The sequence below is a fragment of the Callithrix jacchus genome, chromosome 7 (genome assembly GCF_049354715.1).
Source record: "Callithrix jacchus isolate 240 chromosome 7, calJac240_pri, whole genome shotgun sequence".
In the NCBI taxonomy this organism is placed as follows: Eukaryota; Metazoa; Chordata; class Mammalia; order Primates; family Cebidae; genus Callithrix; species Callithrix jacchus.
Genome location: NC_133508.1, coordinates 99,202,553 through 99,225,581, shown reverse-complemented (window position 1 = coordinate 99,225,581; position 23,029 = coordinate 99,202,553). Strand labels below are relative to the sequence as shown.

The following is a 23,029-nucleotide window of genomic DNA, read 5'->3' as shown; positions in this document are numbered from 1 at the left end:
GTCCTTCTGAGCTTTGCCCACATGCATACTAGGCCACCTTCTTCTGAAATACTCACTCTGTGTGTTCTGAATGGTGTTCAGCAGTGGGTGAACCAAGGTGGTAGCTTGTAGACATGTTTTCAAGCTGAGCTGCTATGGCACTTATATTGGTATCTGCTACAACCTGGTGAAAAAGTAAAAACAAAGAATTTCATTATAAGGAAAGGGAGAATTAGAGAAAGCATGCTATATCCAATGGTCAGTTCTCAGTCCTAATCTTATTCAACTTCTCTGGACCATTTGACATAATGGACTATGAACTATTTTTTCTTTCAAACCTTTTTTTTCTTTTTTATTTAAGACAGGGTCTTACTCTGTTGCTCAGGCTGGAGTGCGGTGACATGATCTCAGCTCACTGAAGCCTTGACCTCCCAGGCTCAAGTGATCCTCCCACCTCACCAGGCCTGGCTAATTGTTTGTTTGTTTGTTTTGAGACAGAGTTTTGCTCTTGTCACCCAGGTTGGAGTACAATGGCACAATCTTGGATCACTGCAACTTCTACCTCCCAGGTTCAAGCGATTCTCATGCCTCAGGCTGCTGAGTAGCTGGGATTACAGGCACCCACTACCATGCCTGGCTAATTTTTTTTTTTTTTTTTTTAGATGGAATCTCACTCTGTCCCCAGGCTGGAGTGCAGTGGCGTGATCTCAGCTCACTGCAACCTCCGCCTCCTGGGTTCAAATGATTCTCCTGCCTCAGCCTCCCTAGTAGCTGGGATTACTGGCGTGTGCCACCACACCCAGCTAATTCTTGTATTTTTAGAAGAGACAGAGTTTCACCATGTTGGCCAGGATAGTCTTGATATCTTGACCTTGTGATCCGCCTGCCTTTGTGTCCCAAAGTTCTAGGATTACGGGCATGAGCCCTGGATAACTTCTTTGTATTTGTAGAGATGGAGTTTTTGCCATGTTGTTCAGGCTGATCTCCAACGTCTGGGCTCAAGTGATCCACCTGCCTCAGTATCCCAAAGTGCTGGGATTATAGGCATGTGCCTAAAAGTCTGCCTTGCCTCCTTATCCTGAAGTTGTCTTCCACCTCGACTAGTTACCAGATACTTTGTCAAGAACTCCTTGGTTACCCCTGTTTTGAGGTTATAATTCTCATTGCACAAATACAGAGGGAACTTTGCCTGCGAGCAATTCAAAGCTCGATTTGATTGCAGTTTCAGAATAGGTCAATAGAGGGCGCGGCTGCCTAAACTGCTAAATTAAGCTGCATCTGTTAAACTAAGCAGAGTAGAAAAAGAAAGGCAACAGGCCTGCCCCAGAACACATTTTCGGGGAAGCATCCTATTTTGGGGAAAACACTGCTATGTCCAAGTTACAGAATCTTCTGGAAATACCACTATATGGATATGGAGAATGACTGAATGAATTGGGAAATATTTAGGATAAAAGATTAAAGAAGAAAATAATAGATTTCTCCCTGCCCCCAAAAGCCTCTCCTCTTAACACAAGCTTTCTGCTTTCCTCCACAGCAAGTGTACTGGATGGGTTAACTTGTCCATGAACTCCTTCATCCTCCCTACTCTTAGAATCCACCATCTTTAGAAACTTACCCCACTCCAGCTTCCATCCCCATCTCCTACCCAAACTTCCATGACCTACACTCTCCTGGCTTTTTTTCTGCGGGGGGTCTGTTTCTCCATCTCTTTGCTCTTCTGCCATTCATCTCTCATGGCTCAGTCCTGGGCCCATTGTCCACTTGCACACTCAGGCTCAAGTGACAGCATGTACATTCCCACAGCTTTACAGTCCAACAATGTGCTCACTATCCCAGCTTAGGCCAGGCATGGTGGCTCATGCCTGTAATGCCAGCACTTTGGGAGGCCGAGGTGAGTGGATCACCTGAGGTCAGAAGTTCAAGACCAGTCTGACCAACATGGTGAAACCTGGTCTCTACTAAAAATACAAAAATAGGCCGAGTGTGGTGGCTCATGCCTATAATCCCAGCACTTTGGGAGGCTAGGCGGGTGGATCACGAGGTCAGGAGTTCAAGATCAGCCTGGTCAACATAGTGAAATTCCGTCTCTACTAAATATACAAAAAATTAGCCAGGTGTGTGGCACGTGCCTGTAAAATCCCAGCTACTTGGGAGGCTGAGGCAAGAGAATCGCTTGAACCCAGGAGGCAGAGGTTGTGGGAGCTGAGATTGCTCCACTGCACTACAGCCTGGATGACAGTGCAAGACTCCAGCTCAAAAACAAGCAAACAAATAACCCCCCCACCTCCAAAAATTATCTGGGTGTGGTGGTGGTGGGGCCTGTAATCCCAGCTACTCAGGAGGCTGAGGCAGGAGAATTGCTTGAACCCAGGAGGCAGAGGTTGCAGTGAGCCCAGATTGCACCATTGCACTCCAGCCTGGGGTGAAGACAGCGAGACTCTGTCTAAAAAAAAAAAAAAAAATCAATCCAGCTTAGTCTGTGATATCCAATTGCCAACCTGACAACTGCATTTTAGTATCTCAAAGATGTATCAAAATTAACACAAAACTCAAACTTTTGATCCAACAATTCATCTCCTTCAGTTCACTTTTCCAGTTTTCCTCATTTTAGTTAATGGCACCTCCAGCTGCCCACTTAGAAATCTACTAGGTGAAATAATGAAAATACTAGTGCACTAGCTGGTACCTATCTAACTGGAAAGCATGCTAGGATGCCAGCCACATAGCTGATCGCTCTGAAGATCTGATACTTCCACTCCTGCTTGGTGTATGTAATCCATCAAGTCCCCTGGATTCTACCTCCAAAATCCTTCTCAAAATTGTTTACTAGCCGGGCGTGGTGGCTCACGCCTGTAATCCCAGTACTTTGGGAGGCTGAGGTGGGCGGATCACTTGAGGTCAGGAGTTTGAGACCAGCCTGACCAATATGGTGAAACCCCATCTTTAAAAAATAAAAAATAAACTGTTTACTTTCCATCTACAAGTGACCATCCTAATTCAGTCCATCATCCAGTGCCTGTTAGCTGGAATCTCTATTCATCCTTGTCTCACCTCCCTCCTATCCAGTAGCCAGTTACCTTTGCTTTTCTTCTTCTTTTTTTTTTCAGACAGAGTCTTGCTCTGTCACCAGGCTGGAGTACAGTGGTGCAATCTTGGCTCACTGCAACCTCCGCCTCCTGGATTCAAGCAATTCTCCTGCCTCAGCCTCCCGAGTAGCTGGGACTATAGGTGCACGCCACTGCGCCCAGCTGATTTTTGTATTTTTTAGTAGAGATGGGGTTTCATCATGTTGGCTAGGATGGTCTTGATCTCTTGACCTCGTAATCCGCCTGCCTCGGCCTCCCAAAGTGCTGGGATTACAGGCGTGAGCCACCGCGCCTGGCTGACCTTTTCAAATATAAAATGTGTATCAGCACTCCCCTGCTTAAAACCTTGCAGTGGTTTCCCTTTGGACTTGGAATAAATTCAGACTCTCTAATTATACAAATGAAGTTCCCTCCATAGCCTGCTCTTCTAATCCCGACTCTCTCTCTCCACCCTACATTCCACAGTTCTCTTTGCAGGCAGGGAATTCCCCTCATCTCCCCCAAATCAGTGTGCCTGGCATTGGCTTAAATGTCGATTCCCTTCTACAAGTCTGCTTCCACCATCCGTGTTTAATTTCTCCTGTTTTCCTTTCCATAGCACTCTCCAAGTATTTTTCACAAATTACGGTGATCAGTATCTAGGAGCATGTTAACTGTCTTTCCACCCAATCACAGGATCCGTGAGGGGCTGGACTGCTTCTCCTGGGCACAATGCTAATGTGTCTAGCACATAAACATTTCTTAATAATATTTGTGGAGAGAATGAACGAATCTAAAACTGTCATAAGGAATAGGGATTATGGGACTCAATTTTCTGCATTTCTACAGAGCAGAGTGAGACTGATGGAGGTTACAAGGGGATAGGTTTTGGGTTCTTTTATTTATTTATTTATTTATTTATTTATGGCACAGAAGCAGAGACAGTCATCCGAACCCCAGATTCCAGGCCTGTTTTTTTATTTTTGAGACAGCATTTTGCTCTTGTTGCCCAGGCTGGAGTGCAGTGGCGCGATCTTGGCTCACTGCAACCTCTGCTTTCCAGGTTCAAGCAATTCTCCTGCCTCAGCCTCCTGAGGCACCACCATGCCTGGCTAATTTTTTGTATTTTTAGTAGGGACAGGGTTTCATCATGTTAACCAGGCTGTTCTTGAACTCCTAACCTCAGGTGATCCACCTGCCTCGGCCTCCCAAAGTGCAGGGATTACAGGCATGAGCCACTGCGCCTGGCCAGGTTTTGGGTTCTTAAGGGAGAAAAAAAAAAAGCAACAATGAAGGCAGTTACAGAATGGAAAGCCACAGTTGCCAGGACATGAGCACCTCAGCAAAGCAAGCATCTAGATAGATGCTCGAAATTAATCAGTTCAGGATGTAGTGGAGGGGAGTCCTATGCTCTGTGGGAAATTACACGTGTACTGTCAACTGACCATGAAACAGACTGTCCATATAGGGCGGAGGAAGAAAGTCACTAAAATAGTGTCTTTTCTTTCCTTTCCATTTATTTATTTATTTATTTAAATAATTCAGTCTCTGTAGAGACTGTCAAAAATTGCCAATGCTGAGTATATTTCAAGTCGTTGTGGTGGGGTATTGGGAAAAGTTTTCAATTAGCAATAATAGCGCCTTGGATAAACCTCATTGGCTATGATACCGCCACTGTGCAAAGCTGAAATAGTGTTTCTTCTAAGGTATCTTCAAATGCGGAGATGTGATGGCAGCCTGCTCCTTCCTTTACTCGCTCATTTGATCAACATAATGCAGCACCACCATAGCTGAATATAAAATGAACACTCATTTTATTTCATTTTTATTTATTTATTTTTGAGACAGTCTCACTCTGTTGCCCAGGCTGGAGTGCAGTGGCATAATCTCAGCTCACTGTAACCTCCACCTCCTGGGTTTAAGCAAATTCTTGTGCCTCAGCCTCCCGAGTAGCTGGGATTACAGGTGCATGCTACCTTGCCTGGCTAATTTTTGTATTTTTAGTACAGATGGGGTTTTACCATGTTGCCCAGGCTGATCTTAAACTCCTGGCCTCAAGTGATCCACCATCTCGGCCTCCAAAGGTGCTGGGATTACAGATTTGAGCCACTGTGCCCAGGCTTTATGCTTCCTTTTTTTTTTGAGATAGATTTTTGTTCCTGTTGCCCAGGCTGGAGTGCAACAGCAGGATCTCAGCTCACCACACCCTCTGCCTCAACCTCCCAAGTAGCTCGGATTACAGGCATGTGCTACCACACCTGGCTAATTTTGTGTTTTTAGTAGAGACAGTTTTTCCATGTTGATCGGGCTGGTCTCAAATTCTCAACCTTAGGTGATCCTCCCAGTTTGGCTTCCCAAATTGCTAGGATTACAGGTGTTAGCCACCATGCCCAGCCTTTATGCTCACATTTGATATTCGGCCATGGTGGCGCTGCATTACATATGTCTTTAAGCACCCTTCTGAATCTCTACAGAGGTAGGTGCTGCTATAATTCCCATATTGCAGATGAGGAACCTGAAGCAGAGGTTAAGTCACATAGGTGGTAAGGGGTAAAGCCAGGATTTAAATCCCAAACTCGATTTCTCTAGAATCTTGTACTCCTAATTGTCTGTAATGTGAGGCAAATCACCTTGTGTTTATAGGCCGTTTTTGGAGCATGGGAGGGGGAGGGGCAGAGGGACAGTGGGACAAGAAGATGCAAATAGAGCAGATGATCCTGATGGCACGTTGTTCACACCAGGGGGAACTTCACTCTCCAGGGTACTGCAAGGAGACATCCTGAGGTGTGGGAGACATAATACTCCCACCACCTCACCCCCACTTCCTAGAAATTTCCTAGCTTTCTAGGAAGAAAGCTCTCTAGCTTTTATTTTATTTTACTTTTAGAGATGGGGTCTTGCTCTCTTACCCAGGGTGGAGTACAGTGGTGCGATCATAGTTCACTGCAGCCTTGAACTCCTGGGCTTAAGTGATGCTCCCACTTTAGCCTTCTCAGTAGCTGGGAATACAGGCATGAGCCACCATGACCCGCTCATTGCCTTTTAGAAAGAGATTATCCTTTTAAGAGTCCATGAAATCAGCCATACAAATGTCACAGTTTTATTTCGGTAAAAAAAAATCTATTTTTTTTTTTTTTTAGACAGTGTCTTGCTCTGTTGCTCAGGCTGCAGTGCAGTGGCATGACCTTGGCTCACTGCAACCTCTGCCTCCTGGGTTCAAGCAATTCTCCTGCCTCCATCTCCCCAGTGGCTAGGATTACAGATGTGTGCCACCACACCCAGTTAATTTTTATATTTTTAGTAGAGACAGGGTTTCACCAGGCTGGTCTCAAACTCCTGATCTCAAGTGATCTGCCCGCCTTGGCCTCCCAAAGTGCTGGGATTACAGGTGTAAGCCACCGCACCTGACCAAAAATCAACTTTTAATAAGTCTAGCTGCAAAGTATAAAAACACTTCTATAGTATCATCTTATGGAAGAACTCACATCCCTCTAAAACCTGAAGTCCTTTTGCTTACACCCTCACCCTGAAACAAAAAGAGGGTCCCAACCACTGATAATATTGAATCTTAGAGACCCACCCAGGACTCTTGGGGTTGTCCAGGCTTCCGCCTATTTTGTAGAAGTGAAATCTAAGTGGCTGGTTGAGAAACATGAAAGATTTTCACTTACAGCTTGGTCTTTCGCAGGAAGACAAGGAAAGCACAAATATGTCACCTCAAGAATGACATTAGGTCGGGTAAGGTGGCTCATGCCTGTAATCCCAACACTTTGGGAGGGTCAGGCAGGCAGATTGCTTGAGCCCAGGAATTCGAGACCACCCTGAGCAACATGGCAAGACCCTGACTCTGCAAAAAATATAAAAATTAGCTGGGTGTGGAGGTGCATGACTGTAGTTCCAGCTACTCAGCAGGCTGAGATGGGATGATCATCTGAGTTTGGGAGGGTGAGGCTACCGTGAGCCATGATTGTGGCACTGCATTCCAGCTCTAAGACTTAAGACTTTAAAGACTTTAGACTTTACATCTCTAAGAAATCTCTATCAAGCCCTTCTGTCTTGATAGAGATTTCTTAGAGATGTGATTGGCAAGTAACTTGATAGGCAGCAGAGTTAAATCTTCTGGGGCTTTGACGTGTGAAAGGGTATAATCTGATCTCCAAAGGGTGTGTTCAGCTTTGAGTGCATATAAGTTCAACTCTGAGATATGGTCCATGAGCTGGCTCAGCCCTGCCACTGGAGTGGCCTTCTGCCATCAACATCAGGGACTGACTGAACAACACAGAGGTAAGGCTGGGAGATGTTTGTGTGCTTTGGGGAAGGCAAAGAGGCTAATGTGAAGTTTGCTTTTTTTTGTTTTTTGGAGATGGAGTTTTGCTGTTGTCACCCTGGCTGCCGTGCAATGACACGATCTCAGCTCACTGCAACCTCTGCCTCCCAGGTTCAAGTGATTCTCCTGCCTCAGCCTCCCAAGTAGCTGGGATTACAGGCGCCCACCCCCGTACCGGCCAACTTTTGTATTTTTAGCAGAGATGGGGTTTCACCATGTTGCCCAGGCTGGTCTCAAACTCCTGACCTTGTGATTCTCAGCCTCCCAAAGTACTTTTACAGGCATGAGCCACTGCACCTGGCAAAGATTACTTTTCTTTTTTTTTTTGAGACAGAGTCTCTCTCTGTTGTCTAGGCTGGAGTGCAGTAGTGTGATCCCCGCTCACTGCAACCTTCTCCTCCTGGGTTCAAGCGATTCTCCTGTGTCAGCCTTCCAACTAGCTGGGACTACAGGTGTGTGCCACCATGCCTGGCTAATTTTTGTATTTTTAGTAGAGATGGAGTTTCACCATGTTGGCCAGGATGGCTTTGATTTCTTGACCTCATGATCTGCCTGCCTCAGCCTCCCAAAGTGCTGGAATTACAGGCGTGAGCCATCGTGCCCGGCAATGTTTGCTCTTTTTTAAAAGTAAATCTTGCCGGGCGCGGTGGCGCGTGCCTGTAGTCCCAGGCTGAGGTGGGAGGATCGCTTGACCCCAGGAGTTCTGGGTTGTAGTGAGCTATGCTGATCGGGTGTCCGCACTAAGTTCAGCATCAATGGGGTGGCCTCCCAGGAGCGGGGACTACCAGGTTGCCTAAGGAGGGGTGAACTGGCCCAGGTTGGAAATGGAGCAGGTCAAAACTCCCGTGCTGATCTGTAGTGAGATGGCATCTGTGAATAGCCACTGCCCTCCAGCCTGGGCAACATAGGAAGACCCCATCTCTCTCTCTTTTTTTTAATCTTTTTTTTTTTTTTGTGGTTATCTTTTGCTGCTACACAATTTTTTTTCCCCTGAACATCTTTCTTGAATTAATGCTGCTACACAAATTGAGAGACCCGTCTCTTAAAAGAAAAGAAAAGAAAAAAATAAAAGTAGATATTACACTCCTGGGTGTAAACTTTTGGGAAAGGTTCCCAGAATTAGGGATGGGGCAGAGTAAACCTGGGGGGAGAAAATGTTCCGTGCTCTCCAGTGATCTTCAGTCAGTGTCGTCTAGTGTGGGAGGCAGATATGACCACATGCAGGTCAGAGTGGAGAGAGGAGATGGGAATGACAGGGATTCCTTCTGGGAAAGGCACAGGGACTTTGAGGTTCTTAACTAGACAATAGGCATTAAAGTCTCTGTTACTTGAATGTAGTTCAGAGCTGTAGTGTTTGGAGTCCTTTCATGGGTGGGGCAGCTCCAATCCTAAAATCTGCAGCTGTGGTCTTGCATTTTGCATTACTCAGATCAGCAAACTTTTCTCTCTTATCCCCCTACACCCAGAGGCCTGGAAATGTGGCTGGTGACCCAGCCTCCCAAAACAGGGGAGGTTGGTTACATTCGTGCCTGCAGAGCCTTTAAACTTAGGCTTCTTCTTGATGGTAATGATGGCTCATGCCTGTAATCCCAGCACTTTGGGAAGCTGAGGTGGGTGGATTACCTGAAGTCAGGAGTTCATGACCAGCTTGGCCAACATGGGAAAACCTCGTCTCTACTAAAACTACAAATACTGGCTAGGCGCGGTGGCTCACACCTGAAACCTCAGCACTTTGGGAGGCTGAAGCAGGTGGATCACGAGGTCAAGAGATTGAGACCATCCTGGCGAAAATGGTAAAACCCCATCTCTACTAAAAATATAAAAATTAGCCGGGTGTGATGGTGGGTGTCTGTAGTCCCAGTTACTCCGGAGGCTGAGGCAGGAGAATCATTTGAACCCAGGAGGCAGAGGTTGCAGTGAGCCTAGATCACCTCACTGCACTCCAGCCTGGATGACAGAGCGAGACTCCTTCTCAAAAAAAAAAAAAAACAAAACAAAAAACTTGGGCTCCTGCTTGTTAGGCACAGTGCTGCAGTAGACACCTTGAGTGGTTAAGGAAGGAAACTAGAAGGTAACTAGATCTGGAACTGCTGGTGATGGGTATGCATCACCATTAAAGGTAGAAATTCCTAAGTTACCAAATTGTTGTGTTTACTTACATCTCACTAGGCATTTAATGAAGCACTTGGTTTCCCCACATTCTCTCCAACTCTCATTATCAAATATTTAGTAATTGCTGACCTGAGGTGGAGGAGACCCCTGGCCTGAAGGAAGACAAGGAACTTTCCCAAACAAAAGAGGGGGAAGCCACAGACCTGAAGAAAGAGGTGGAGAAGATCCCTTCATCCAAGGAGAAGGAGACTGTGGAACTGAGGAAGAGGTGGAGAGGATCGCCCCACCTGAGTAGGAGACTATGGACCTGGAGGAAGAGGTGGAGAAAATCCCCCCACCTGAGGTTGGGGAGGCCACTGGCCTGAAGGAAAAGAAGGAAGAAATCCTCTCTCCAGAGAAGGGGAAGGCCGCAGCCTTGTCCTCTGAACCTAAGGAACAGTCACAGGCATTTTCATCTGTGGAAGAACCCACAAGCCTGCTTCTATCTCAATCTGTGTTCCCCTCTCCGGAGGCATTTCCCCCTCAGGCTGCTGCCCCCCCTCACTCTGTGTTCCCCCCTCAGGAGGCATTTCCCCCTCAGGCTGCTGCCCCCCCTTACTCTGTGTTCCCCCCTCCGGAGGCGTTTCCCCCTCAGGCTGCTACCCCCCCTCACTCTGTATTCCCCCCTCCGGAGGCATTTCCCCCTCAGGCTGCTGCCTCCCCTCATTCTGTGTTTCCCCCTCCAACCGAACTCACACCTCATTCCACGTTTCCTCCTGCCACTGGGTTTCCCCACTGTTGCTCCAACAGCGTTCTCCCTTTGATGTGATTTCCTTAGTTTGTGCCACCTTCCCCACTGTTTTCTCCTAAGAAAATATTTATTCTCATGTACTTCTGTGCTTTGCCTCCGTGTTGCATTTAATAACGTTAAAAAAGGAACATTAAACTGAATTAGAACTCTATGTTCTACGGTGGAATATTGTGTATTTCACAAGCTTTCTAAATGAGCAATAAAGCAGAGGTCTTTATCTTGTGGACCTAGGATGAATACCTTTCTTTCAAAACAGGTTTAGGGATTATGCTTTGGAGAATTGAGAATTCAAAATAATTTCTAGATAAGCAAGATGTTACAATGCACAAAAGCTTGAGCACCTTGTTTAGAACTTTCCTAAACATTCCTGCAAAGGAACAAGACTAGGCTTAGACTTGTTAGGATCCAAGTCTTTCAGGACCAAATCTGAGATTTCGGACTGGCTGGGTGTGGTGGCTTATGCCTGTAATCCTAGCACTTTGGGAGGCCATGGTGGGAGGATCTATTGAGCCTGGCAGATCAAGGCTGCTGTGAGCCACAACTGCACCACTGCCCTTTAGCCTGGGGGACAGAGTGAGACCCTGTCTCAAAAACACACCACACCACACACACACGTGCAAAACCATAAAGGTACTCACTTGTAGCTGGACCCTTGCCTTATGGGTGCACATGTGTTGAAAACAAACTGGAAGGCTGTAAGTTAAGGTGATCCCTGAGAAATCTGGCATCTTAAGATGAGGACACATTTTTTTTTTTTTTTTTTGAGACAGAGTTTCGCTCTTGTTACCCAGGCTGGAGTGCAATGGCGCGATCTCGGCTCACTGCAACCTCCGCCTCCTGGGTTCAAGCAATTCTCCTGCCTCAACCTCCCGAGTAGCTGGGACTACAGGCCCAGCTAATTTTAGTAGAGGCGGGGTTTCACCATGTTGACCAGGATGGTCTGGATCTCTTGGCCTCGTGATCCACCTGCCTCGGCCTCCGAAAGTGCTGGGATTACAGGCGTGAGCCACCGCGCCTGGCCTCAAGCTGTTATTTTAATGAAAGTAATTAAAGGCCGGGCCTGGTGGCTCACGCCTTTTAATCCCAGCACTTTGGGAGGCCAAGGCAGGCGGATCACCTGAGGTCAGGAGTACCAGACCAGCCTGACCAACATGGAGAAAGCCCATCTCTACTAAAAATACAAAATTAGCCAGGTGTGGCGGCACACGCCTGTGATCCCAGGTACTCGGGAGGCTGAGGCAGGAGAATCGCTTGAACCCGGGAGGTGGAGGCTGCGGTGAGCCAAGATCATGCCATTGCCCTCCAGCCTGGGCAACAAGAGTGAAACGCCATCTCAAAAAAAAAAAAAACAGTAATAAGATACCACTTATTTAGTATATACCATTTGTAACACACTGCATTTATTAGATACTTGACATCACACCTCATTTAGTCCTCAGAGCAACCTTGTTAAGGGAGGAGTTCCACAGTCACCATTTTAGAGGAATAGGTTAGACTTCAGTAAAAGGATTTAAACTCATAACTTCCTGACACTACAGCCTACCTCTCCTATATACCTTGCACTATGTCTTCATCTCAACGTTCACACCTTAGGTCTTTGTCCTTTTTCTGCAGTTTGCCCTTGTCTTCATGGCATTAGTTTGGCTCTTTTTTTTTTTTGAGACAGAGTCTGTTGTCCAGGCTGGAGTGCAGAGGTGCCATCTCAGCTCACTGCAACCTCCGCCTCTGGGGTTCAAGTGATTCTCCTGCCTCAGCTTCCCGAGCAGCTGGGGTTACAGGTGTTCACCACCATGCCTGGCTAATTTGTGTATTTTTAGTAGAGATGGGGTTTCCCCATGTTGGCCAGGCTGGTCTTGAACTCCTGACCTCAAGCAATCCACCCACCTCAGCCTCTCAAAGTGCTGGATTACAGGTGTGAGCCACTGCACCTGGCCTGAGCGTTAGTTGACTTTTTATTTGCAAACCCTGTGGACTACTTTTCTTACCCCTGGCTGCATATTAGAATCAACCAAGAAATTTAAAAATCACCTGATGTTCATGCCACATCCCAGACAAATTAAATCTGAATCTCTAGGGTGGGGCCCAGGAGCCGGTATTAAAATCAGTGATTTCATTATGCAACTAAGGTTAAGATCATTCCTTTAATGGTACTCACACATGCCGTGACATGCCTGCTCTGCACCCTCAATGACATACCTTTTCCATTCCCAACCCTGGGTAAGGCATCCATCTTTCTCCCCTACTGGAATTTTTCTGCACTAAATTGGTAATTGTGCTGATTTATTCTCTATTGGTTCATGTCCTTCAGCTTGATTGGAATGGCTCAGCAACTCCATGTGAGCAGCACCGATAAGGTAGGTATCCTGCTTTGGGCCAGGCCCTGTGCCCGAGGCACAGACGCAGATTTCTCCAGCTTTGGAGAACCATGATCTGGGAGGATATCAACACCCAGGCACTCCCTATTTTTGGATAGGGAGTTTCTAAACAAAGGATTTTCTAACATTTATAAAGAAAAAAAGAGGCTTGGTGAGGTGGCTCATGCCTGTAATCCCAGCACTTTGGGAGGCATGGGAGGCACTTTGGGAGGCAGGAGAGTCTCTTGAACCTGGGAGGCAGAGGTTGCAGTGAACCAAAATCACACCACGGCACTCCAGCCTGGGCAAGAGAGTGAGACTCAGTCTCAAAAAATAAAATAAATAAAATAAATTTAGAAGGAAAGAGGAGGAACAGATAGATTATCCAATAAGTATAACTCGAATGGAAGTTCGATATCAGCTGGAAAGTGTAGGGCCTAGTGATAGGTATATTTGAAAAAAAGAGATCACGATTAACCTTGGGGAAAATAAATTTGTATGAAAAAAAGGAATATAAGTATATACTGACTAGTAGCTCAGTATGAGTAACATTTATGCTGGGCACCGTAGCTCATGCCTGTAGTCCTAGCTGCTCAGAGGCTTAGGCAGGAAGATCGCTTCAGCACAAGAGTTTGAGGTTGCAGTGAGCTCTGATCATGGCACTGCGCTAAGCCTGGGTGACAGAGTGAGACCCCAGTTCTAAATAAGTAAGTAATAACATTATGTAAATGTAATGTCAAGATAATAAAAACCAATGTAACCAAACATTAGGATGAATGAGTTATTATTATTATTTTAAGATGGGGTCTTGCTTTGTTGGTTAGGCTGGAGAGCAGTGGTACCATCTTGGCTCTCTGCAACCTCTGCCTCCTGGGTTCAAGCGATTCTCCTGCCTCAGTCTCCCAAGTAGCTGGGATTACAGGTATGTTGTACCACATCTGGCTAATTTTGTATTTTTAGTAGAGACAGGGTCTCTCCATGTTGGTCAGGCTGGTCTCGAACTCTCAACCTCAGGTGATCTGCCCGCCTTGGCCTCCCAAAGTGCTGGGATTACAGGCATGAGCCACCGCGCCTGGCCCCCAACTAACATTTTCTTAAAAATAATTTTTTTTTTCAGAGGTGGGGTCTTGCTTTATTGTCCAGGCTGGTCTCAAACTCCTGGCCACAAGCAATCCTCCCACCTAGGCTTCCAAAAGCACTGGGATTATAGGTGTGAGCCACTGCACTGGGCCCCATGAATCTTTTAAATAATATTATAAAATAAAAAGGCCAACTAACATAATTAACCCAAAAAAACATTTTGAAACCAAATGTCATTTTTCTTCCTAAAATATAGAAGTAGGAAAAATAAGGAACTCTTTCAACAGCATGCTACCAGTGGCAATCTGGAAGGGATTTTTTTTTTTTTTTATGAAGTCTTGCTCTGTTGCCAGGCTAGAGTGCAGTGGCATGATCCTGGCTCACTGCAACCTCTGCCTCCTGGGTTCAAGCGATTCTCCTGCCTCAGTCTCCCGAACAGCTGGGACTATAGGCGCACACCACCACGCCTAGCTAGTTTTTGCATTTTTAGTAGAGACAGGGTTTCACCATGTTGGCCAGGCTGGTCTCAATCTCTTGACCTTGTGATCTGCCCTCCTCGGCCCCCCAAAGTGCTGAGATTACAGGCGTGAGCTACTGTGCTGGGTCAGAAATATTTTTAAATTTTGTTTTTTTATTATTTTAAATAAAAAAATAGGGTCTTGATATATTGCTCAGGCTGGCCTCAAACTCCTGGGCTCAAGTGATCCTCCCCCTTCAGTCTCCTGGGGGGCTGAGACCACAGGTGTGAACTACCATTCTAGGTTGGGAAGGCAGTTTTAAAATTGAGTTAATGTTACACTTTTAAATTGTATCTTCTTATTTGTTTGTGAGAAAGAGTGGAACAAATTATATCAACGTGTGAAAACATCAATAATGCCAGATTTTGCTAAGGGAGAGCCTGTTTTCTTGTCAGTTACCATTTGAAGTGGGATCCGCCTAAGGTCTTTGTAATTCAAGGTCTTGGGCTCTGCATTGAAGAGCTGCTCTGTACTGCCTCCAGGGGTCAGCATAACGCGAAGGATGAGCAAGCACAGCCACCCATTTCAGAAAGCAAAGGATTTGTAGGGTGGAGGAAGGAATGCAGGTGACTATGTAGGTTTCCATTCAAAGAGAGGACAAGGAGTTGAGGGGAAGGGATTCGAGGCCCAGTCCACACAGCGTTTTGGTTTGTATTCAATAGAAACTCAGGGATCCAAATAATCTAATAATATTTGGCCTATCACATAAACTCCCTTGAAATTAGTGACAGGATTTTCTTTTCTTTTTTTAAATTTTAACTTAAAGACCAATGTGATAGTAAACACACATCAGGATTTTCATGATTCCCCTCATACATGCTGAAGGCCACTTACTTTTTGCATGTCTGTTTTGACACTTTGGACTTAGACCACAGAAATATTAAACACCACAAATTGGTTCTCCCAAAGGTCATGGTTTTCTTCTTTTTTTTTTCTAATTTCTATTTTTTATTATTAAAAATAAATTTTTAACTTTTTTTGTAGAGACGGAGTCCACATCACGTTGCCCAGACTGGTCTCAAACTCCTGGGCTCAAGCAATTCTCCTGCCTTGGCCTCCCAAAGTGTTGGGATTATAGGTGTGAGCCACTGTGCCCAGCCATGTAATGGTTTTTCAGTTTGAACTTCCTATATATTTTTTATTTATTTTGAGACAGGGTCTCACTCTGCTGCCCAGGCAGGAATGCAGTGGCACAATTGTGGCTCACTGTAACCACCAACTCTTGGGCTCAAGCCATTCTCCTGCTCCAGTCTCTTGAGTAGCTAGGACTCCAGGCACATGCAACCATGCCCAGCTAACTTTTTTATTTTAAGTTTTTGTAGAGATGGAGACTTGCTATAGCCTAGGCTGGTCTTGAACTGCTGGCCTCAAGTGATCCTCCTGCTTCAGCCTCCCAAAGTGCTGGGACTATAGGTGTGAGCCACTACACCTGGCCCAAACTTCTTATTTTAAGGCTAGAATGATGAGTGGCTGGCCAGCCCTCTCTCTAAGGTAGTAAATGGTGGGCTTTATTCTTTAGACCTATAAACTATTTTATTTTTTTATTTTTCAGACAAGAGTGTCACTCTGTCACCTAGGTTGGAGTGCAGTGGAGCAGTATTGGCTCACTGCAACCTCTGCCTCCCAGGTTCAAGTGATTCTTCTGCCTCAGCCTCCTGAATAGCTGGGATTACGGGTACCCACCACCACAGCTGGCTAATTTTTGTATTTTTAGTAGAGATGGGGTTTCACCATGCTGTTCAGGCTTTGCTCAAACTCCTGACCTCAGGTGATCTGCCTGCCTTGGCCTCCCAAAGTGCTGGAATTACAGGCATGAGCCACTGTGCCCAGCCACCTATAAACCATTTTATACTACCTCTGCTGAAGTGTGGTGAGTATAGATTTCTGGGGAAACTCATTAAAGAAACTCACTGCCAGTAACCTGCCTCCCAGTCACTGCATGGTGTCAATCTCAGACATTTGAAGAGCTAAAATATAAGCAGGGGTAATTAATAGCACACTTCACTTTTATATCCTGGTATATTTCCTGTGCCTCTGAAAAATACTGCTGGGAACTACAGCTGATAAACAATTGTCTGCCTTGGTTGATTACTATGCAGTGAAAATTTAACAGTGTTGGCAATCTATGTTACAGGAAAAGCAGCATTGTCTTTTTTTTCTTCCTTTAAGAGGAAAAGAAGAAACAGCACTTGGGCGGTTCAGTAACAGTCTTTGGGCATAAGAAAAGAAATCATTTCTTATTCCTTACAAACTCTGATTTACAAAAGAACACTGGAAGCTAAGAGCAGTGTTGATTTATCATGTGAAGCAGAGAGTAATTTTTCTCCCCTTGTTAAGCTTTCATATAATCATGCTCACTGCCTGCATGGGTGGCATTAAAGAATTTCTGAATAAAAATAATAATTTCTTGCTTTCAACCTTCATAATTCACATCAGCAAGTACCCTGCTGGGTGGCGATGCCTACTGCCAGTGACGCTCAATCTTTTTTTGCACACCACTTATCTGCTTCATGCAGCTGCATGCTCCATTGATCGAAATACCTGCAGGATAATGCGCCCGTAGGCGTTCTTCAGCAGATTAACCACATCCGCGTGAGACAGCCCATCCAAAGGTTGCCCGTTAATGCTGACAATCCGATCTCCAACCTGGAAGTACAAAAGTGACAGAAAATCACTATCATTATGAAAAATTAAATTTGAGAAGAATGCTTAAAATTCTTTGCAAGTCATATTTCCCATTTGTGGCTATTGTGAGGATTCTGCGTTACGACCATTTATGCGTGTTTAATAAGCATGAGGAATTTTTTTGGCTTTCCCCAAATACAGACAAATCAGAGCTACAAGAAGGGGGTCAGATCTGATTATTAAAAGGCACAGTAGGCCACTTTTGTGTTTTGGTAATGGTGGTGCTTTGTACATCCGTTTGCCAGTAATAGCGGGGCGTACACATTAACTGTTCAATAAAGTTCTAATAAGGAAGCCAAATATTTTCTGTTTTATTTTTCTACTGAAGTAAAGACTAAGGGACAATAAGGGGAAAAAAATCATAAAAATAGTGACTTTTTTTTTTTTTTTTTGATGAGGGAAGACTCTAAGATCAAATGTCTCTCAGTTCAGAGCTGATTTTGGGTGGAATGAGGTGCTTAAAAGGGTAAAAAATGGTTTGCAAAGGAGCTACAATTTCTTCTTTTATTGAGAAGCTTTGATACAAATAATAATATTTGCATGTGTCCAGGGACCTAATGAATTTTTTTCTTTTTTTTTGAGATGGAGCCAGGCCTGGCACGGTGGCTCATGCCTGTAATCCCAGCACTTTGGGAGGCTGAGGAGGGCGGATCACGAGGTCAAGAGATTGAGACCATCCTGGTCAACACGGTGAAACCCCATCTCTACTAAAAAAGTACAAAAATTAGCTGGGCATGGTGGTGCACACCTGTAGTCCCAGCTACTTGGGAGGCTAAGGCAGGAATTGCTTGAACCTGGGAGGTGGAGGTTGCAGTGAGCTGGGCTTGCACCACTGCACTCCAGCCTGGCACCTGGCGACAGAGCAAGACTGTGTCTCAAAAAAAAAAAAAGGCATTAAACACGTACAGTATGTTGGAAAAAAAAAAAAAGAGAGACGGAGTCTTGCTCTGTTGCCAGGCTAGAGTACAGTGGCATGATCTCAGCTCACTGCAACCTCCAACTCCCTAATTCAAGCTATTCCCCTGCCTCAGCCTCCTGAGTAGCTGGGACTACAGGCACGCACCACCACACCCGGCTAATTTTTTGTATTTAGTAGAGACGAGGTTTCACCATGGCCAGGATGGTCTCAATCTCCTGACCTCATGATCTGCCTGCCTTGGCCTCCCAAAGTGCTGGGATTACAGGTATGAGCCACCACGCCCAGCCCTAATGAATTTATAAAGGTATAGTGTCTCTAATGCATCATGCCTTCAGCGTGGGTCTCTGATGGCTATTGGAATTCCAACTTTAAACAAGGTGCCCAGGCTTACAGCTTCCTCTCCCACCCCACCACGTGCTATTAGCCCTTCAATCAGTTCTCTCTTGCTTACTTTAAGCTTCTGTGTCCGTGCAGCCACTCCGCTGGCCTGAATCATGGCAATAAATATAGGGATATCTCCTAACGGACTTCCTCTTCCTCCAGCAATACTGATTCCAAGGGCATCACTGAGCTCCTAAAAAAGAAAGAAAACATAATGCTTATATATTCAACAAAGAGCCACAAACTGACTCTCCCCAGATAGCTGTTGAACAAAATCCCTCCATGACATAGGAGGCCAGTGTAACACAGGAGTTAAGTGTGGAGCCTTTTGAGTAGAAAGACCTGTTTCAGCTCTAGCTCTTTTTTTTTCTGAAACGGAGTTTCGCTCTTATTGTCCAGGCTGGAGTGCAATGGTGTGATCTTGGGTCACTGCAATCTCTGCCTCCCAGGTTCAAGTGATTCTTTTGCCTCAAATTCCTCAGTAGCTGGGATTACAGGCACGTGCCAGCACACCTGGGTAATTTTTTTGTGTTTTTAGTAGAGACAGGGTTTCACATGTTGGCCAGGCTGGTCCTGAACTCCTGACCTCAGGTGATCCAACTGCCTCAGTCTCTGTGCTGGGATTATAGGCATAAACCACTCTGTTTGGCCTTAGCTCTAGCTCTTAATTAGCTGTGGGGCCTTGGGGGAAGTTTCTTAACCTTATGAAAGTTGTCAGAATCTAAATGGAGTCACTTGTGTTAAAAAACAAACAGGCCAGGCAAGGTGGGTCACACCTGTAATCCCAGCACTTTGGAAGGCCAAGGTGAGCAGCTCATGAGGTCAGCAGTTTGGAACCAGCCTGACCAACATGGTAAAACCCCATCTCTACTAAAAATACAAAAATTAGCTGGGCGTGGTGGCAGATGCCTGTAATCCCAGCTACTCAGGAGGCTGAGGCAGGAGAGTTACTTGAACCTGGGAGGCGGCGGTTGCAGTGAGCTGAGATCTCATCACTGCACTCCAGCCTGGGGGACAGAATGACTCCGTCTCAAACAAACAAACAAAGCAACCTAAAACCCTTACAAATAGAGCCAGGGAAGGCTATGAAGAAAGCGTTCTCAGGCTTGTATGCCTGAGAACAAAAATTATCACAAAAAACTGCAAAAACTTTGCAGGAGGGACATTACAACCTTAACATAAAAAAAAAAACCCACTTCTACAAGAGCATCTTGTCCAGCAAATGTCTGTCCAGCCTTGGGCTGTGTGGCACCCCTGTAATGAATCTTTGTAGCCAAGGATAATTATCTCAAAACAATGACATATTCTTCATTTTGTCCTAAAACTTATTTTCCTTACCTCCCTGAATATGCATGTAGTCTACTAGGGCCTGTGTATTCCCATTGCAATGCCCTATTTCTGAATAAGCAGCATTTTCTTTCAGAGAGCCTCTCTGTTTGTTATTTACATTGACTGCCTCTTTAAGCCTCCATCTCTATGTATAAAATGAGAAGAACACTACATACCTGACATTGTTGGTCTGGGGGTTAAATGAAATGTTATGGCACAGTCATGGTCTAGAGAAGAGGCTCAATAAAAGGTAATAGCAGGAGTAAATTAAAACACACACACGCACACACCCCACCCTATGTGCTGCTTAGTTTAGTGGCCAATTCTGATGCAGACTTGGCAAGTATGTTCTCATATGGTGTTTACGATTAAACTGCCACACATACTATGCTCTTCTGGGTGTGAACAAACACATTTGGCTTTAAAAGACTGCATAACAAAGGATCTGAGAGGACACCCACTGTAGTGACAACAGTTTGAAGAGACACATAAAATGTGGCTGAAAATGTTCCCCAAGACAGACTCCGGTGAAGAGACCTGGCTCTAGTCCAGTTTTTCCCCACATTAGTATCATAGGGTTAATATTATTTAAATCACTAAAAGAACAAATGACAAGTTCCAATTCCAGCATGGCAGCACAGGCATGTGACAGCATATCTCTCCTGCTGGTTACCATCAAGATGTCTCATCAAAATATAAAAAACAACTACCTGTGGCCTCTTAAACAGAAAGAAACAAATAAAGCATGGTGGAGAGTCAAAACTCGGAGAAACAACAGCAGGGGGGACATTCCCAGTTTTATTATTTTTTTTCCTGGCAGCTTTACCCTGAGGGCGATTCCCAGTCAAGGAGCTGGAAAGGTAGGGAATGCTAACATTCAGATAGAAATTCCATCCTTCTGGGCAGAAGAATCAGGAAAAAGAGGGGAAGAGAAGAAAAGCAGAATAGAGGAAGCTGAAGAAAACGAATCCTCAATTCTGTTTATGAACCCACAGAACTCTCAGGCTACATATGTGTGGCAGACCCGAACTAGCACAGCAGAAGTTTAGAGGCCAGGCGTGGTGGCTCACTCCTGTCATTCCAGCACTTTGGGAGGCTGAGTCAGGTGGATTACTTGAGGTCAGGAGTTCGAGACCAGCCCGGCCAGCATGGCGAAATGCTGTCTCTACTGAAAATACAAAAAATTAGCTGGGCATGGTGGCACGCACCTGTAATCCCAGTTACTCAGGAGGCTGAGGCAGGAGAACGGCTTGAACCTGGGAAGCGGAGGTTGCAGTGAGCTGAGATCACTGCATTCCAACCTGGTCAACAGAATGAGACTCCATCTCAAACAAAAATTTCTGCCTGGATCACGTGTAGGAGAATAGGGGAGGTATGAGCAGGCCTTATTACAAAAGCCTGTAAAAACAAGTGGCTGAAATGACTAAGGAAATATAAAATAATATTATTTTTGAAATCTTAAAGGAGAAATTTAAGCAATAATTTTCTGGCTCTGTTTAAATCCATCATGACGTTTCCTTAGTTTATCCATAATTGTGTATACTGTGGTACATTTCACTTCCCCATCATAGGAACATTTCAGTTGCTACTCTGATAGAAAAATACTGGGAACAAATAAGGCAGACTCAGTGAAAGCTGTAGCTCATAATAACAGAGGCCACTTCCTGGGCATTCATGACGCACTAGGTACTATGCTAAAGACATTACATTCATTACCTCATTTAATCCACACAACAATATTTACCTTTGTGGTATGTTAGCGTTATCACCCCCATTCTACAGATGAGAAAATTGAGGTTGACTTGCTATTATAGAGCTAATGGCTCTTTTTCGTTGTTGTTCCTTTCTCGTCTTTTTTTTTTTTTTTGAGATAAGGTCTTACTCTGTTGCCCAGGCTGGAATACAGTGGTGTGATCATGGCTCACTGCAGCCTCAATCTCCTGAGCTCAAATAATCCTCCCACCTCAGCCTCCCAAATAGCTGGGAGCTGGACCACCAACATGCACCACCACGCCCGGCTAATTTTTTTTTTGAGACAGAATTTTGGTCTTGCTGCCCAGGCTGGAGTGCAACAGCACGATCTCAGCTCACTGAAACCTCTGCCTCCTGGGTTCAAGTGATTCTCCTGCCTCAGCCTCACAAGTGGCTTGGATTACAGGTGCCCACCACCATGCCCAGCTAATTTTTTCCATTTTTAGTAGAGATAGGGTTTTACCATGTTGGCCAGGCTGGTCTTGAACTCCTGATCTCAGGTGATCCACCCGCCTTGGCCTCCTAAAGTGCTGGGATTACAGGCATGAGCCACTGCACCTGGCTGTGGCTAATTAAAAAAAGATTGCCAGGTGCGGTGGCTAACGCCTGTAATCCCAGCACTTTGGGAGGCCAAGGCAGCTGGATCATGAGGTCAGGAGATCTAGACCATCCTGGCTAACATGGTGAAACCCCGTCTCTACTAAAAATACAAAAAAAATTAGCTGTGCATGGTGGCAGGCGCTTGTAATTCCAGCTACTTGGGAGGCTGAGGCAGAGAATTACTTGAACCCAGGAGGTAGAGGTTGTAGTGAGCCAAGATCGTGCCATTGCACTCCAGCCTGGGCAACAGAGCGAGACTTTCTCAAAAAAAAAAAAAAAATTGTAGAGACAGAGTTTCTCCATGTTGCACAGGCCGGCCTCAAACTCCTGGGTTCAGTGATCCTCCCACCTCAGGCTCCCACAGTGCTGGTATATTACAGGTATGAGCCACCACACCCAGCCATACAGCTAATCTACAGGCTGAATTGTGTCCCCCTAAAATTCACATGTTGAAGCTCCAAGTACCAGGGCCCCAGAATATGATGGTATTTGAAGTAGGGCCTTTACAATAAAGCCAGGGTGTGCCCTAGTCCAACGTGACTGGTGTCCTTATAAGAAAAGATTAGGTCATAGGGGAGACACCAGGGATAATGAGTGACACACACGAAAAAGGCCATGTCAGGCAACAGCAAAAAAGCAGACATCTGCAAGCCAAGGAGAGAAGCTTCAGGAAAAACCAAACCTGCAGCACCTTTATCTTGGATCTAGCCTTCAGAACTGTGAGAAAATAAATTTCCTTTTTTTTTTGAGACAGAGTCTCACTTGGTCGCCAGGCTGGAGCGCAGTGGCACGATCTCAGCTAATTGCAACCTCTGCCTCTTGGGTTCAAGCGATTCTCCCGCCTCAGCCTCCAGAGCAGCTGGGGCCACAGGCGCATGCCACCATGCCCAGAAAATCTTTGTATTTTTAGTAGAGATGGGGTTTCACCATGTTGGTCAGGATGGTCTTGATCTTTTACCTCGTGATCCACCTGCCTTAGCCTCCCAAAGTGCTCGGATTACAGGTGTGAGCCACTGTGCCCAGCCAAAATTGCTGTTGTTTAAGACACCCAGTTTGTGGTGTTTTGTTATTGCAGACCTAGCAGACTAATGCCTTCAAACAGAGGTATCATTAAATCTAGAGAAGTAAGCTATGC

The 23,029-nt window shown here is 45.4% G+C and overlaps 1 protein-coding gene and 1 non-coding gene across 31 annotated transcripts in view; both read right to left on the bottom strand.

The window, feature by feature from the left end:
- The window catches only part of PATJ (PATJ crumbs cell polarity complex component), a 411,839-nt gene that overhangs the window by 11,362 nt on the left and 377,448 nt on the right, over positions 1-23,029 (bottom strand). For all 30 annotated transcript variants that reach the window (XM_078332015.1, XM_078332024.1, XM_078332028.1 and 27 more), the window contains 3 exons: positions 18,284-18,406; positions 16,770-16,874; positions 57-163 (listed from right to left, as the gene is read on the bottom strand). In XM_078332015.1, coding sequence (XP_078188141.1) covers positions 57-163; positions 16,770-16,874; positions 18,284-18,406 — 335 coding nt within the window. The remainder of the gene's footprint in view (positions 1-56; positions 164-16,769; positions 16,875-18,283; positions 18,407-23,029) is intronic.
- On the bottom strand, positions 4,593-4,733 carry LOC118143288 (U4 spliceosomal RNA). Its single transcript, XR_004727524.1, has one exon. It is a non-coding gene; the product is annotated as a U4 spliceosomal RNA (small nuclear RNA).